Source organism: Mus musculus, chromosome X (genome assembly GCF_000001635.26).
Source record: "Mus musculus strain C57BL/6J chromosome X, GRCm38.p6 C57BL/6J".
NCBI classification, from domain to species: Eukaryota; Metazoa; Chordata; class Mammalia; order Rodentia; family Muridae; genus Mus; species Mus musculus.
In genome coordinates this window covers 57,246,334-57,262,324 of record NC_000086.7, presented here as the reverse complement: position 1 = coordinate 57,262,324, position 15,991 = coordinate 57,246,334, and the positions used below count along the sequence as shown (strand labels likewise).

The 15,991-nt window shown below is 40.7% G+C and overlaps 1 protein-coding gene across 10 annotated transcripts in view; it reads left to right on the top strand.

Annotated features, from left to right (window-relative positions):
* Positions 1-15,991, top strand: part of Arhgef6 (Rac/Cdc42 guanine nucleotide exchange factor (GEF) 6) — a 107,274-nt gene that overhangs the window by 76,434 nt on the left and 14,849 nt on the right. For all 10 annotated transcript variants that reach the window (XM_006528314.3, XM_006528315.3, XM_006528313.3 and 7 more), the window contains 4 exons: positions 6,066-6,204; positions 10,976-11,035; positions 13,216-13,362; positions 15,852-15,938. In XM_006528314.3, coding sequence (XP_006528377.1) covers positions 6,066-6,204; positions 10,976-11,035; positions 13,216-13,362; positions 15,852-15,938 — 433 coding nt within the window. The remainder of the gene's footprint in view (positions 1-6,065; positions 6,205-10,975; positions 11,036-13,215; positions 13,363-15,851; positions 15,939-15,991) is intronic.

Below are 15,991 nucleotides of genomic sequence, written 5' to 3'. Positions count from 1 at the left end.
TTTGAGTCAGATGCTGAGTAGAGCCTCTCAGAGGACAGCCATTCTAGACTCCTATCTATAAGCATGACGGAGTATCATTAATAGTGTCAGGGATTGGTGCTTGTCCATGGGATAGTTCTCAAGTTGGGCTGGTTATTGGTTGGCCATTCCCTCAATCTCTGCTCCATCTCTCATCCTTGCATTTCTCATAGACAGGATAAATTTGGAGTCAAAAGTTTTGTGAGTAGGTGTCCCCATTACTCCACTGGGATTCCTGCCTGGCTACAGGAGGTGGCCTCTTCAGGTTTCACATCCCTACTTCTGTGAGTCTCAGTTAAGGTCACCCCCACTGATTCTTGGGAGCCTCCCATATCTCAGGTCTCTGATACAACCTCAAGATGTCCCCACCCCCAACCTTAGCTGCAGATTTCCATTACTTCTCATGGCTATCTCTCCTGTCTCTCCCCACATCTGATCCTGAAGCCCTCCTACTCCCCTCTCATCCCCTCTCCCTCTCAGTTCCCTCCCTCCATCTGCCTCCTATAACTTTTTTTACTCCCCCTTCTAAGTGAGATTCAAAATCCTCATTTAGGCCTTTCTTCTCATTTAACTTCTTAGGGCCTGTGGGGTGTATCGTGGGTATTCTGCACTTTCTGGCTAATTATCAGTGAGTACATACCATGCATGTCCTTTTGGGACTGGGTTACCTCACTCAGGATGATATTCCTAAGTCCCATACATTTGCCTGCAAAATTCATGATACCTTTGTTTTTAACAAAGGGATGAACTATAGAACTCAGAATTTAATTTCATAGCAAACAATCTTAACTACTGAGCCATCTCTTTAACCCCCTAATTTATTTTTTATGCTTGTATATGTGCACTTTACCTGATCTGATCCTAGTTTTTTAAATCACTTTTATACTGTGTCAGTTAGAAGCTGTGTTACATGGTAGGATTCAAATAACTTCTAAATATCAGTTGCCTTCCTTGAACATTAATTAGTGGTGATTTTGTGAGCACTTTATAATACATCTTAAAATGATAGAAGACTCACTGGAATCTCCCAAGAAGTAAATTTCTGACCTATTTCCATGGATGAGATGACATTAAACTGAAATGCTGGAAGGTCTCTCTCAGTTGGGCTTTGAGTGTATCTTCTATTTTGCATGGATCTCTGGCTCACTGAGGACAGATGAAATACAAAACCCAGTTGAACGAAGCTCACAGAAACTCCAGATTGAGGTTGTGTTTTGATGAAGGCTTCTACTGAAATAGGGGACATCAGTGGATTTCTCTCTGCCTTCTCAAGTTGTCCTGCCCAGGTGAACTTCTGCCTTTGGGTCTGTAGGTGGCAATATCAAACCAGAAATGCTCACATGCACCTGTTGGCCATGAAAACAGATTCAACCTTCAAATCAGATGCCCTGCGTAAGATGCCTTATGTTAAATGTGGTGAAGTCTTGCCTGAATTTGCATATGTAATCAGGCACCAGCTTTGCTGGGTCCCCATATTTACATATATTTGAATGGCTGCTACTGTCTTCTGTGATCCACTGGGTGAGGTCTTCTGGGATTTCCCCTTCCTCTCCCCTGCTGACTTGTTAAGGTACCTTTCTGGCTCTTCTTGGGAATAACTGCTCCCTTACAGAAATACCCACTTCTTCCCCGAGCTTTTGTATAGCACCCATCCACCCTTTCCACGAGGGAGAGGGTTGAAAAGAGAGACAAGAGAAGAGAAGAGAGTGTGCACCAACAGTTGTGAACATCATTTCCCTTGCCATTGCAGTGGCTATCACAGATACCCTGTATACTTTTCTTCTTCTCAAGTCCTCATCCTCTGTTTACTATGCTTGCTAGTCATGATGACTTTGAGAAAACCTCCAAAGAACTAGCCATTTGCTCTGTGAACAAGGAACACAGGTGACAATTCTAAGCCTTAATCGTGTTTTGTTTCTGTCTTTGAGGAGTCATGGAATGCACTGAGACTGGCTAGTCCCATTTAAAAAAAAAGTGGTGGGGACAAAAAGCAGACAAATCACATGTGGTGGGTGTAGGTATGCCTATAATCCCAGCATTTGATAGTTAAAAGCAGGAGAATCAGGAACTGAAAGCTAGCACATACTATATACTATTGATTTAGAAGGCTATCAAAGGCTGTTTACAAATAAACAGAAAGCAGATAATCTAACATTGGAGAATAAAAAAAAAGAAAGAAAGAAAAGAAAAGTGTCTTTTCCACTGGCTAGAACTCAAAGCTTCCCATTCCTCATGCCAGGACACCACAATTCCAAAGAGAGGCTGTTAGGGAGGGAGGAAGGTGGGGAGGAGGAGTCATTGACCCTCTGCTAGGTTAGGGCTGTATTCATTCTCCTTAAAAGTCTGCACGAAGATTCCTCAGAAAAAGTTTTTGACATACCAATTTAGTGCCTCTCTCTCTCTCTCTCTCTCTCTCTCTCTCTCTCTCTCTCTCTCTCTCTCTCTCTCTCTCTGCTGTGTGTGTGTGCCTGTGTGTGTGTGCCTGTGTGTGTGTGTGTGTTGCATTACAATAACACAAGTGTAGAGGTCAAGGAATTAGTTTTTCCTTCCAGTGTGGGTCTTAGGGATGAAACTCAGATCACTTGTAAAGACTCCCACTCCAAGCACTTTTACCGACTGAGCCACCTCAGTGGCCCCAGGAACATTGTTATAGAGACTAATTAAGCACTCTAGTGTTATTATGACATAGCATGTTTTTCTCCACTCTTCCAGCCCAACCCAGAATATAACACAGCCCCATCAACCATATTTTCTATGAAGCAAATGTATATTGAATTTGAAATGGCATTCATAAATTCATTGAAAAGTGTTTCTTATGAATAATATTAGGCTTCAAAAGCAAGGCTTGAGCCTGTTGTGGTAATACACATTTGTAAGCCCATCTGAGGCAATAAGATCAGGAGTTCAAAGCCATCCTTTGCTATATAGCAAAGGTCAGCCTAAGCTACATGAGACCTTCCTCAAGTAGCTAAAAAGTGAAGTGAGGACTAGAGAGATGGTTCAGCAGTTAAGAACAATGACGACTCTTGCAGAGGATCTGGGTTCAATTCTCAGCACCCACATATTGGCCCCCAACCATGGGAATCTCCAGTTCCAGGGGATTCAGCACATACATACCCAAACAATACATGCAGGCAACACACCCACGCACATTATGAAATAAAATAAGATCTTCTTTAAAGCTATTTAAAAGTAAAAACCACTTCAAACTATATTGGTTTTTTGCTATAATGATTATACATTTGTATATTTTTATTTACACATAATATTACTTTCCATATTAAGTTTATTTAGCTAAATAAAGTATGTCTCCTGGAATCAATTTATCAGTCCAGATAGTATCTCTATACCACGATTGGGTTCATTTCACCAGTAACAGTTTCTTTTGTTCCCAATAATCTGTTGTTATCCAAGACAGGTGTCTCATGTTATTTTTTTTAAAGTTAAATAGCTTTATGATGTTTACCAAGCCTAAGAATTAGCCTGCTTCTTGGGAAGCAATAGCACAGTGTCCATGAGCCCATGCTATCAATTGCTGCAACTCTCACAGCAATTAGAGCAGGCTCTGGAAGATTGACAGTCCTTGAGTCATAGAAAGGAAACACAAAGCAAATTTACCAAACTGAAAGGAAACGAGCACAGCTATTTTCTTTAGATTGCATGGCTGCTCAAATGCACTTTCTTACTAATATTTTATAAGTGATGACTTTTAATGCCTCTTTATCTCTTGGTTGGAAATTAAACATCAGACGATTATCCATTAAGCTGCAAATCATGGGTACTAGGCGATTTCAAAGATAAGATTCTAGCCAGGCTTGTGTCTTGAAAAGGTAATGATAATGCATCTGTTGGCTAAAGTTGACATAAAAAAATCCCTCAGGGTGGTGATGTTGACAGTCCCAAGGTTGGCATCAGACCTACCATATAGCCACCACCAGCTATTTGCTTTCCTAGACCTCAGGTTTCTCAATTATAAAATGGAGAAAACACCTATACCAAAATGCTTAGCATAAAATGGCAACCTTACAAATTCCATTAGCTTAATCCAAACAGTTTAATTAGAAAGTAAGTTTTATCTGTTCTTTAAAGGATTCCTTTTACTTTTTATCCATGTATATTATGTTTCTGGGGGGTGGTATGTGTACATGTGAGTGAAAGTGCCCATAGGATCCAGAAGAGGGTGTCAGATCCCCTGGAACTGGAGTTAGAGGCAGTTGTTAGCTGGTCCCTTACAAGAGCAAAGGTATATGCTTTGACCACCAAGTCTTTCTCCAGCTCCTGGTTTTCTGTCTTATGCATGTATTACTTGAGGTTCAGGCACTTACCCTCAGCTGCTTCTAGAACATGGCTGTGAAAGTGGACGATTTGATGAACAGTGATGATTTGATGCGACTGTTCACTTGTGATACAGCATTCCCTAAGGCAGTCATCGTCAGCCCTTTCCCCCTTGACATGCATACGGTACTACATAGTCAGAGCTGCTGTGTGGTTGCTGAAACTGCATCCTTGACCAAGCCCAGAAACCTGAGGAGAGAGTGTTCATTTAAAATAGGGATCACTTGCAAGTTTCTCCATTTTCAACTCTATTTATACTCTATTGCTGATAGTAGGGTTTCTTTGAACTCATTTCACAAGCTGTGGTAATTCCACAGTTGGGGTTCACAATATAAAGTATTTTTAATTAAAACATGGCCACTCTTTAGTAGAAAACTCTTGCATGGGGTGAGTTTGAATGTTAGTGAGTCCAGTAGGGATCTCAAAAGTTAAGACGACCTTAGAAGTTCTTGATGGGAAAGTTATGGTACTAAAGCACTATTGCAGGATGGTGGACAGGGAAAGACAGTAAGCTAGGAAACAGTTAGCTTACAGCAGTCTGCTAGATGGGAGCTGATGACAGCTTAGACTTGTATGATGGAGGGGGGTGGGGTGGACAGGAATGAAAACACCCAAGGAAATCTGGAAATGGCTGAACGTGTACAGATGACCAAGGGAGTTAAGTGGTCAAGGGAGAAAGCAAAAGATTCAAATTGAGTTCCAAGGAAGTAGATTCCTCTTTCTAATTCTATCTTTTTTTCCCATTTCCTTCCTCCCATTCTCTCTCCATCTTTCTTGTATCTCTTCCTTTTCATCCCTCCCTCCTCTCCTCACTTCCCTCCTTCCTCTCCATCTTTCTTTCTTCTTTCCTTCTTTCTCATCTTTTTTCTTTCATTATTTTATACAACATTCTTTATCCCAGTGGGCCCTAGATGTCATTAGGTCACTCAGGCTGACCTCAAATTGCTGGAGTTTCTCCTATGTTCTGAGAGCTAGGACAGCAATTGCTACCACACCTCTCTATTTTTCAAAGGGTATATTGAATCACCTTACAGTCCCAGCCGTCATAGATGGAGACAATCTGGAAAGGTACTGAAAGAAGAAGCAGCATGTGAGATTTATACATTTATAGGTCTAGGGTCATGAAATGTACTTGTATCTCCACTAAGATGCTACCTCATGGGAATGTTCAGATAAACTGCAGAACTGTACTCAGTCAGGTCTTACTCAAAGTAACTCTTTGCTTAGCCATACCAACCCCCTGCTGCCCGAATATAGCCTTTGGTTCTAGAAGAGCAGAGTAGAGTGAGATGGAGAGTTTACTAAGTTGTTAATCATGGCATCAGACCAGCAAATGAGTAGAATGTTTGAGCTGATCAAGAAAGCATACTATTTTAACACGAGATTGAGGTCATCTGATAGACTCTTTACCCTGCCACCTGGGTACAGAATCCTTAAAGGTGGGAAACTTTTGTTCATTGCTGTAGCAGTACTATCTAAGAACAGAATCTTCTCCCCATAGCTGCTCCACCAGTAGGTGCTGAATGGGTAAATAACACCAGGGATCTCAGGTGTGGCCCATCATCATCTCCCCTGTGCTGGCCACAGAACCGATGACATCGGAGAGATGAATAATGGCTGTTTTCACTGTGCAAATTATACTAACACAGTAAGTTGATACTCGGCATCAGATATTTAGCAATCTTCAAAATATACTCATTGTTTTTCTCTAGTGATGATCTAGAACGATTCATGGAAAATCAAGGTGCATCCAGCCCGGGTATCCTCATTCTAACAACAAGTCTCAGCAAACCATTCATGCGACTGGAAAAGTATGTTACTCTCTTGCAAGAACTGGAACGACATATGGAGGTAAGGAAAGGCAAGCTTTAGGCAAGGTCCGCTACCAACTGGTGTCCTCAGCACTGCACAAAGCAGATGGTCTGCCTCCAAACCAACTTTATTTATTTTTTATTTTTTTATATTTTTATTACATATTTTCCTCAATTACATTTCCAATGCTATCCCAAAAGTCCCCCATATCCTCCCCCCCCCCACTTCCCTACCCACTCATTCCCATTTTTTTTGGCCCTGGCATTCCCCTGTACTGGGGCATATACAGTTTGCGTGTCCAATGGGCCTCTCTTTCCAGTGATGGCCGACTAGGCCATCTTTTGATACATATGCAGCTAGAGTCAAGAGCTCCGGGGTACTGGTTAGTTCATAATGTTGTTCCACCTATAGAGTTGCAGATCCCTTTAGCTCCTTGGGTACTTTCTCTAGCTCCTCCATTGGGAGCCCTGTGATCCATCCAATAGCTGACTGTGAGCATCCACTTCTGTGTTTGCTAGGCCCTGGCATAGTCTCACAAGAGACAGCTACATCTGGGTCCTTTCGATAAAATCTTGCTAGTGTATGCAATGGTGTCAGCATTTGGAAGCTGATTATGGGGTGGATCCCTGGATATGGCAGTCTCTAGATGGTCCATCCTTTCGTCTCAGCTCCAAACTTTGTCTCTGTAACTCCTTCCATGGGTGTTTTGTTCCCAATTCTAAGGAGGGGCATAGTGTCCACACTTCAGTCTTCATTCTTCTTGAGTTTCATGTGTTTAGCAAATTGTATCTTATATCTTGGGTATCCTAGGTTTTGGGCTAATATCCACTTATCAGTGAGTACATATTGTGTGAATTACTTTGTGAATGTGTTACGTCACTCAGGATGATGCCCTCCAGGTCCATCCATTTGGCTAGGAATTTCATAAATTCATTCTTTTTAATAGCTGAGTAGTACTCAATTGTGTAAATGTACCACATTTTCTGTATCCATTCCTCTGTTGAGGGACATCTGGGCCAAACCAACTTTATTAAGAATCCAGAAAACATCATGGTTTCCAAGTCAACTTGATGAGCTCTTCCCTCTTCCTGAATGGTATTCCAGCATCCCTCTTTATACAACCAAATAAGATACACAGTTATAATTCTTCCTCTCTCCTCCAGATCTTGGCCCTGTTGCTTCCCTTAAGGCTGTGCTCATTTATTGACTTAGGTCAGTGGTTCCCAAACTATGGGTTGCAACCCTTTCAGCAGCTGAACAACCCTTCCACTGGGATCACATATCAGCTATCCTGCACATCAGATATTTACATTGTGATTCACAACAGTAGCAACATTACAGTTATGAAGTAGCAATGAAATAAGGTTATGGTTGGGGGTCCCCACAACATGAGGAAATGTAAAGGGTTACAGAATTAGGACGACTGAGAACTACTGCCTTGGTTTTCTATTGCCAACTTGTCTGTACATGATGGTTCTTTGGCATTCAGACCTACAAATCTCTATTGTTTTGCAAACCAATGTTAAAAAACATGAAGACCAAACCAAAAGTCAGGAGAAGAAAACACAAAAAAAGAAAAAGATGTTTGTCCCAGATGGGAACAATGTGGACATTTGATTTTCTGACTCTGGCCCTCCTTAAAGATTATAAATGGATCCAATACTACTCTCCACTGCCCACCAGTGTCTTTACATCAAAGTCCACTCACATTTTTGTTTAGGAACTTAAAATGTACTCATAATGTAGTGTAGCTACAATCTTTTCTAAATATTAGGACTTGCAACGAGGTCTGATAAGCAAGTCTGAGCACCCAAATCTTGAGATTTTTTTTTAGGTATTTACTTCATCTATTCAAATGCTTTCCCTAAAGTCCCCTATACCCTCCCCCTGCCCCACTCCCCTACCCACCCACTCCCATTTCTTGGCCCTGGCATTCCCCTGTACTGAGGCATATAAAGTTTGCAAGACCAAGGGGCCTCTCTTCCCAATGATGGCCAACTAGGCGATCTTCTGCTACAAATGCAGCTAGAGACACGGGCTCTGGAGGTACTGGTTAGTTCATATTGTTGTTCCACCTATAGGGTTGCAGACCCCTTCAGCTCCTTGGGTACTTTCTCTAGCTCCTCCTGTGTTCCATCCAATAGCTGACTGTGAGTATCCACTTCTGTGTTTGCCAGGCCCCGGCATAGCCTCACAAGAGACAGCTAGCTATATCAGGGTCCTTTCAGCAAAATCTTTTAACACACAGCTCTTTTGTGATCTGGCACTGGATGTGGAGGCGTGGGCGGCAACGACTGTGTTTACCATAGTTGCTCTTCCTGTGTCTGGGGAAAGGTTTTGAGGTTTTAAAGGGGTTGATTATCTTTAAAGAAAAAAGCTACTGTTCTTGTCAGCATTTGTAAGTCTTAAGAGCTCACCTCCGTGTGAAAAAACTGTATTTGGACTGCCCTAAAGTTGGAGACAGCGGGGAGCTGGTGAGGAAAGTTTGCCAGAATGAGATTTCAATAGGGGCTCTAGAAGGCATTGACCTCTGGATGCCTTTCTGTATGCTAAACCAGTTCAGCAGATGGTTTGAGGTTTGCCCCTCCTTCCGTGTCATAAAAATTCAGAAACCAGTGGCCTCTGCTTGTCACTTCTCAGTGCTACAACACAATGCTGCAGTACTGACAACTTCAGGAACACACAGTTAAGCTCCTCCTGCCTGCCTGTCTGCCTGCAGGCCTCATCTGTTTCTAGGCCAGCCTCTGTTTGGTCACATTGGCTTTGACTCTTCCTTCAGATTGGGACCATCAAATGCTGCATCCCCCTTTCTGGGAGTGTAGCACTGGGCCAGGCCAATCCGAATTTCTAATCACTTGATAAAATAAGATTTACCGTGAAAGAATACACACTAATTTTCCATGGACAATCCTGCCTGTGGCCTGAGTCAGATCTCTAGTCTGTTCTACCATGTTTTCTACCTGAGACTGGATGAGCAGAACTGGCCTTCTCCGTTCTTCAGCTGAATCCATGAAGTCAGTACATATACTCCTAAGTGAAGTATGCCTACCATGTCCATATACCTCAATACTAGTTGCACTACAGGATCAGTGATGTCCCTCTGAGTAATTATTTAGTAATGGTAAATATTACTTATTTATTCAATTTTTATTAATTAAAATAAATTTAAATTTAAATATATTTGATCATACTCTTCCCCTCCTCCAAGTCCACCAAGATCTTCTATTCCTCCCTACCCAGTCAGCTTCAAGATCTTTCTCAAAAATCAAACCCAAATCCTACAAAACCTAGACAACGAAATACGAGAAGAGGAGAGGAGAGGAGAGGAGAGGAGAGGAGAGGAGAGGAGAGGAGAGGAAAGAAAGACCAAACTGTAACCATATCGAAGCATACAAAAATCTGTGGAGTCCATTATTTGCTGGTCAGGGAAATGGGAAGTCTTACCTCAATAATGACAACTATAATGTTGTTACTAAATATATGATATGTTATAAATTGTCTTAAAAGTCAACTGTGATGGGCTAGATTCTACAATGTGAATGTGTATATGCATATGCATATATTAAACCGTCATATACCATAACTATCAACAAATTTGCTTGTCAGTTCAAAAGAAAAATAGCAGTACATTTTAATTTTATGTGCAAAACAATCAGTTGTATAGTATAAGTTAAGAATTCAAAACTGGGCCAGAATTTAGGATCCCAGTGCTTCTAGTAATTAAGTGATTAAGAAATTTTCTGGGAGCCGGGCAGTGGTGGTGCACGCCTTTAACCCCAGCACTTGGGAGGCAGAGGCAGGCAGATTTCTGAGTTCGAGGCCAGCCTGGTCTACAGAGTGAGTTCCAGGACAGCCAGGGCTATATACAGAGAAACTCTGTCAAAAAGAAAAAAAAGAAAAGAAAAAAGAAAGAGAGAGGGGGGGATGGAGGGAGGGAGGGAGGAAGGAAGGAAGGAAGGAAGGAAGGAAAGAGAGAGAGAGAGAAAGGAAGGAAGGAGGGAAGGAAGGAAGGAAGGAAGGAAGGAAGGAAGGAAGGAAGGAAGGAAGAGAAATAAAAATAAAAAGAAAAATAGAAGAAATGTTCTGGAGCTGGAAAGACAGCTCAGCAGTTAAGAGTTCATACTACTTTTTTTTGCAAAGGATCCCAGCCCCGAAGTCTGCTTGCTGTCACTGTCTGTAACTGTGGTTATCTCCAGTGGGACCCAAAGCCTCTGGCCTCCTCAAATATCTACACTCAGGTGCACATACACATTCTCTCCTAGCCACATATAATTAAAAAATAAAATAAAAATAAAATGTTAAAAGATAAGAAGAAATAAACTTGCTTTTGGTTCATAGTTCCTTGAATTTTTAAAAAAGATTTGTTTAGCTGTCTTCAGACACACAGAAGATGGCATCGGATCCTATTACAGATGGTTGTATGTCACCATGTGGTTGCTAGGAATTTACCTCAGGACCTCTGGAAGAGCAGCCAGTGTGCTTAAACACTGAGCCATCTCTCCAGCCCCTCCTTGAATTTTAATACAGGTGTGGATTCATGTAATCAACCACAACTAAGATACAAGATAATTCCAACACACACATACACACACACACACACACACACACACACACACACACACACACATGCACACATGCACTTTTGTTGGGTTATCTTTTTGTGGTCACACTTTCAACTCATTCCATCCATGGCAGCATCCATTCTCCTCTAATACTGTTTTTATTATTTATCTATTCTTCATTATTTTGAAGGTTGTTATATACATATACGCACATGCTGATACTGTTTGTAAATGTATTCCTTTGACAGGACACTCATCCAGACCATCAGGATATTCTGAAAGCAATCATAGCATTCAAAACACTCATGGTAGGTGACGTTCTCAGATTGTCCTTCTCCATTTTGTATACTTTGTTGCTGAAAGAGTGATTTGTGTGTGCCGTTTCTTTCCTTAAGCAAAAGTCCTCCAGAGAGAAACAATAAGCTCTGAGCACAGTAGGCCCATGATTTGTTGCATTTGGTTTTGTTCTTCACAGAGTATGCCTACCTAAGAAAGGTTGCCAGGCTGAAGGTCTAAAGCAGTCACAGTTGAAAGCCTTGGCCACATTAAGCATTGATGTGTAGGTGGGGGGTTCCTTTTTTTTATTTCTTTGCATTTACCCCCTTGCACACCCTATGTCTGTATAACTTGTCATTCACTGATTGGCATCAATACTGAATTTCACTATTTGTGCCAAAAGATGTGAACTTGTTTTTTTTTTTTGCATATGAAAAAGAAATTCTTCCTAAAAAGAAAAACAGTGTACTAAAATGAAGTTGCTTAATATAGACTGCTACAAGAGGTAGCAGTAATCTTACATCTTGAGCATCAAGGTTAACCTATCTCCTTGAACCTACTGATGTAAAACCGTTGGATGCCATTTCAGAAAGAAAAAAATAACCCTTTATTTTGAGTAATGGGCTAAGTTTCGATATATTTGACATTTCTAAAGCATTCTGTGGGATTTGGACCCATGCTCAGCTTTTGATCCTTGCTGGAAGGTTATGGCCTACCAGTCACCATCAATTCACTTTTACTGCTTTTGAAAGATAAGTAGCTGACGTGTCAGTGGTTAAATGAAAGCTGGAGATCAGGCAAGGTATAGTGAGAAATTTATTCCTGTTGTTAGGGAAAAAATAGTAAAATGCTAGCACAGTGGCTAGCATTTCACATGGCTCAGTTTTGTAGAAGAGCTCACGCAAACCCATGGCATGGTACTGGTTGTATCCTGTCTTTCTTGCATTCATTCTATGTAAAGGAACATAGAAGACCTTTGAAAAAACAGGCAAGCAAACAGTACAGCAAATTCAAGTGTCTGCCAGGCGTGGTGGGGTTGGCCTGTAAGACCACCACTTGGGAGACTGAGACAAGAGGTCTACTTTCAAATCAGAGCCTCAACTACATAGTGAGGTTGAGGCCAGCCTGAGCTGCACGACCCTGTCTGAACAGTAACAGCAACAAACCAAAGTACCGGGCCCCAGCACAAAGCAAACATGTCTCCTTTTTGTCATGTTAAAACTTGTTTTGATGGTGGCAATATATTTAATGCAAATATGTGCGCTTTAAAAATCTGTAGTGTATTTATTTCTTAAAGTCTTAGTTGAATGAAGCAACAGACTTTTATAGAAAAACGTACCACCAGAAAGAATTATACTACATTCATTTGGATGCAGTAACGTAATAAATCATTTGCTTAGACTTGTATTCATTTTGGAATAAGTACTGTTAAATCACTCCAAGATAACTTTAGTCTTTTGAAACAGGTTTTATATCTCTCCATATTCTTCATACTCCCTCTCATATTGGCAAACTGTTTCTTAATTTGAATTTCCAACTTAATCATCATGAAACCCACTTATAACTATTTCCCTAATCCTTTTAAGAATAAAAATAACCTGAATATTTTATAAAAATGTCCTGTTGCTCCCTAAATAAAGTTGGAACACTGCATGCCTGTTTCATGATGAATTCAGTTTGATTCACGGTGGCATTAAATAAATAAATAAATAAATAAATAAATAAATAAATATTTTTGGCCAGTCTTTGTTCTCAAAACTCTGGGAGTGATTTTGTTCATTTTTCTTATTGAGTTGCTATTTTTTTGGAGAGTAAGCATACTTCATATAGTGAAGTTGCTTTGTAATTATAGCTCTATTTACCTATGGTAGTGAAGGGCTGATTGCTTTTCTGGCTCTAGTTGGTAGGAATCTGTTCCTTGTCTCTCCAGACTCTTCATGGGGAGGGAGAAATACCCCCCCTTTACCACTTTATTTTGATGCTTTGACAAAATGGGAATGCTCCCCTCTTCCTATGACTTTGAAAGGCTAACAGCTACATAGTGTATTGGTTTGTCTGGCAGGAGCATAGATGATCATAGGAATAAGAACAAAAGATAAAGTGAGAAATAAGGGCTCAAAAGCCATGGCTTGTTTTGAACTTGTTCTGAGAACTTTCCCCATCTCGTCTTGTTCAAATCCCCATTGCATCATAGTCTGTTTGGTATCCGCAGGGGCAGTGTCAAGATCTGAGAAAGAGAAAGCAGCTGGAATTGCAGATCCTTTCAGAACCTATTCAGGCATGGGAAGGAGATGATATTAAGACTTTGGGAAATGTGATCTTTATGTCTCAAGTAGTGATGCAGCATGGGGCCTGTGAGGTAAGTCCTCAGCATTGCTTCTTCCGAGTTTCATATTTCCCTTCCATTATTAGTTCTTATGTCAAGATCAATCAGGGTAGTGGCAGAGGGAATGGAAGAAAAGGGTAACTCTGAGACCCTTTTGATGGTAATGGCAACAGAAAGGGGTAACTTATGGGATACAGAAGATGGCAGATATACTTTACACCTGTTAACTTTCAGAAGACCCAAGGTATTTGTGCATAGCTGTCCTGTAAGCAGCTGTTAATGTACCATGGAAATGTAGGTGAGAGGTCAGTGTTAGAGAGATTTAAATGTCTCTGGCAGATGTACCTTTCTAGGAAGTACATATCCAAAAAGAAGCACAGCGGTTAAAGACGGATTATTTCTTTTAGGAAGAGGCTACAGTAGGGGACAAAGGTTGATCATGTCACCTGGTTTGATTTATTGGGTGTTAGAGTTGCCTCCCTTCTCCATGACACTTTTCTATACCCTCTGACATGCTTGTGGCAGAGATTCATTACTATGGGTTAATAAGCAATCTTATTGAAACTGCAGACACCCTGGGGAAAGTTAGAGCAATGAGGGTAACTATTAGTCATTCACAGCTTTGGGATGAAATCTTTGGATGAAAGGAGGAGGAACCATTGTGGAGATGGGTGCAGGACACAAATAGGAGAACAGAAAAGAATTGGGGGTTATGGTGTCATTGAAATTCCTGGAGGAACACTTGAAAGTGGCCAGCAAGCTGAGTGCTATGGAAGGTTCAGAGGTCAAGGAATGTGAGGACCAAAAAGAAGCCATTGGATTTTGCTAGAAGGCAGTTATTGATGACTTTGAGAGAGCAGCGGGAGAGTGCAGTTAGGAAGGGATCAATGGAGAGAAAATGAAGGCAGGGAGTAATTTGGCAATAAAATGTCAAGAAATGAGATATTATAAGTGAGGAACCACATAGGGTGAACCAGGTCCTTCAGAAAGCGATAAGCATATGTTAAAGGCAAAAGAGGAGAACCCAGTAGAACCGGAGAGGCTGATGAAGAAGAGCAATGTTTGTGGAAGGAAAACTAGGCAAGAAAAAGAGCCGAGAGAATAATGGTTGTTCCAGCAGTTAGCTGTGAAGCTTTAATCTACTCAAGTGGAAAGGAGAATGAGGAGACAGCCATGAGGATAATTGTGTGAAGTGGAATTACTGTGACTCTGTTATGGGGATCAGAGCAGCCCTTGTGCGTTAGGTTTCCTTTAGTGAAATCATAAAAATGTAGTTGACAAATAATGCATTATAATATATCTTAAAAGAAGTTTATAAACTTATTTGTTTGTTTGTTTATTGTGTATGTATATGTGTGTGCCAAAGCACACATGTAGAGGTCAGAAGACAACTGGTAGGAGTTGGTTCTCTTCTCTACTACATGGGACCTGGGCATCAAACTCAGCTCTTCAGATCATCTATCAGATTTGCTTAGCAGACAAGTCTTTACCTAGTGTGCCATTTTGCTGGCCCTATAAAGGATTCTGAGTGTGTTCATCATGAAGAAATGATAAAGGCTTAAGACAATAGATATGCCAAAAACTTGGATTTCGTCATTATATAATGTGTACAAAAATTGAAATGCAATATGGTTTCTTATAGATGTGTACAAATATCTTACGCAAACACCCACAGAATTGGGCTGGGGGTAAATAGGGAGTGGAAGAATGTGGATTTAGTACGCTCAAGGCCCTGGGTTGGATTTCCAGTATCATTCATGAGACCAAATAATCCAAGCCATTATATTTAAAAATGTCAAATATATTTATTTATTTGTCTTGCATGCCATACAGAAACTTTGTCTCTCAATGTGTGTGTGTGTGTGTGTGTGTGTGTGTGTATTCACTTGTCTATATATGTGCATTTGTGTAGAGACAATAAATTCTTCCACGATTACACTCCAATTTTGTTTCTCATTGACTCTGTAGCTTACTGATTTTGTCTAGACTGGCGAGCCAAATGAGCCCCTCAGGTCTGATTGCCTACGAGCCTGCACCATTCATCTTGGTAACAGATGCTTGCTGCTGTGCTCAGCATTTACATGTTGCTAGCAATCCTAACCTAGGTCCACATGCTTGAACAGCAGGTATTTCATCCACTGGGCGTATAATTATCCTAGTATCAATGATTAGAAATAATTCAATGACTGTGAATATTAATAAATTTCTTAGCTGTTGAAAGTTGTTTCACTTTGCTACTATTCAAAGCAGAGTTATATTTTAGTTCTGTGAACCTTGAGAAACTTACTTTGTGTCTAGGACTAGCATGTCACACTAGTACATAATCTATGTGGGTTCTTATATTCACACACTCAGGACACACTTATTAGGTGCTTTTTAGTTGGCTATCCTTTTGCAACTCACTGCAGATGCTCAGGTTGATGATTATGTAAGTTCTAGTTTTCAAGGGAATGATTTCAGATGGTCTTAATAAAAGCAGTCCAATTTCGGTTCCCCCTTTCATGAGTTGTATTCTACTTCAGGAGAAAGAGGAACGATATTTTCTGCTGTTTTCAAGTGTCTTGATAATGTTGTCTGCAAGTCCTCGGATGAGTGGCTTTATGTATCAGGTGAGTAGATCTATATAAAATAAATTATCAAAGGCCAGATGAGAAGAGGCTTC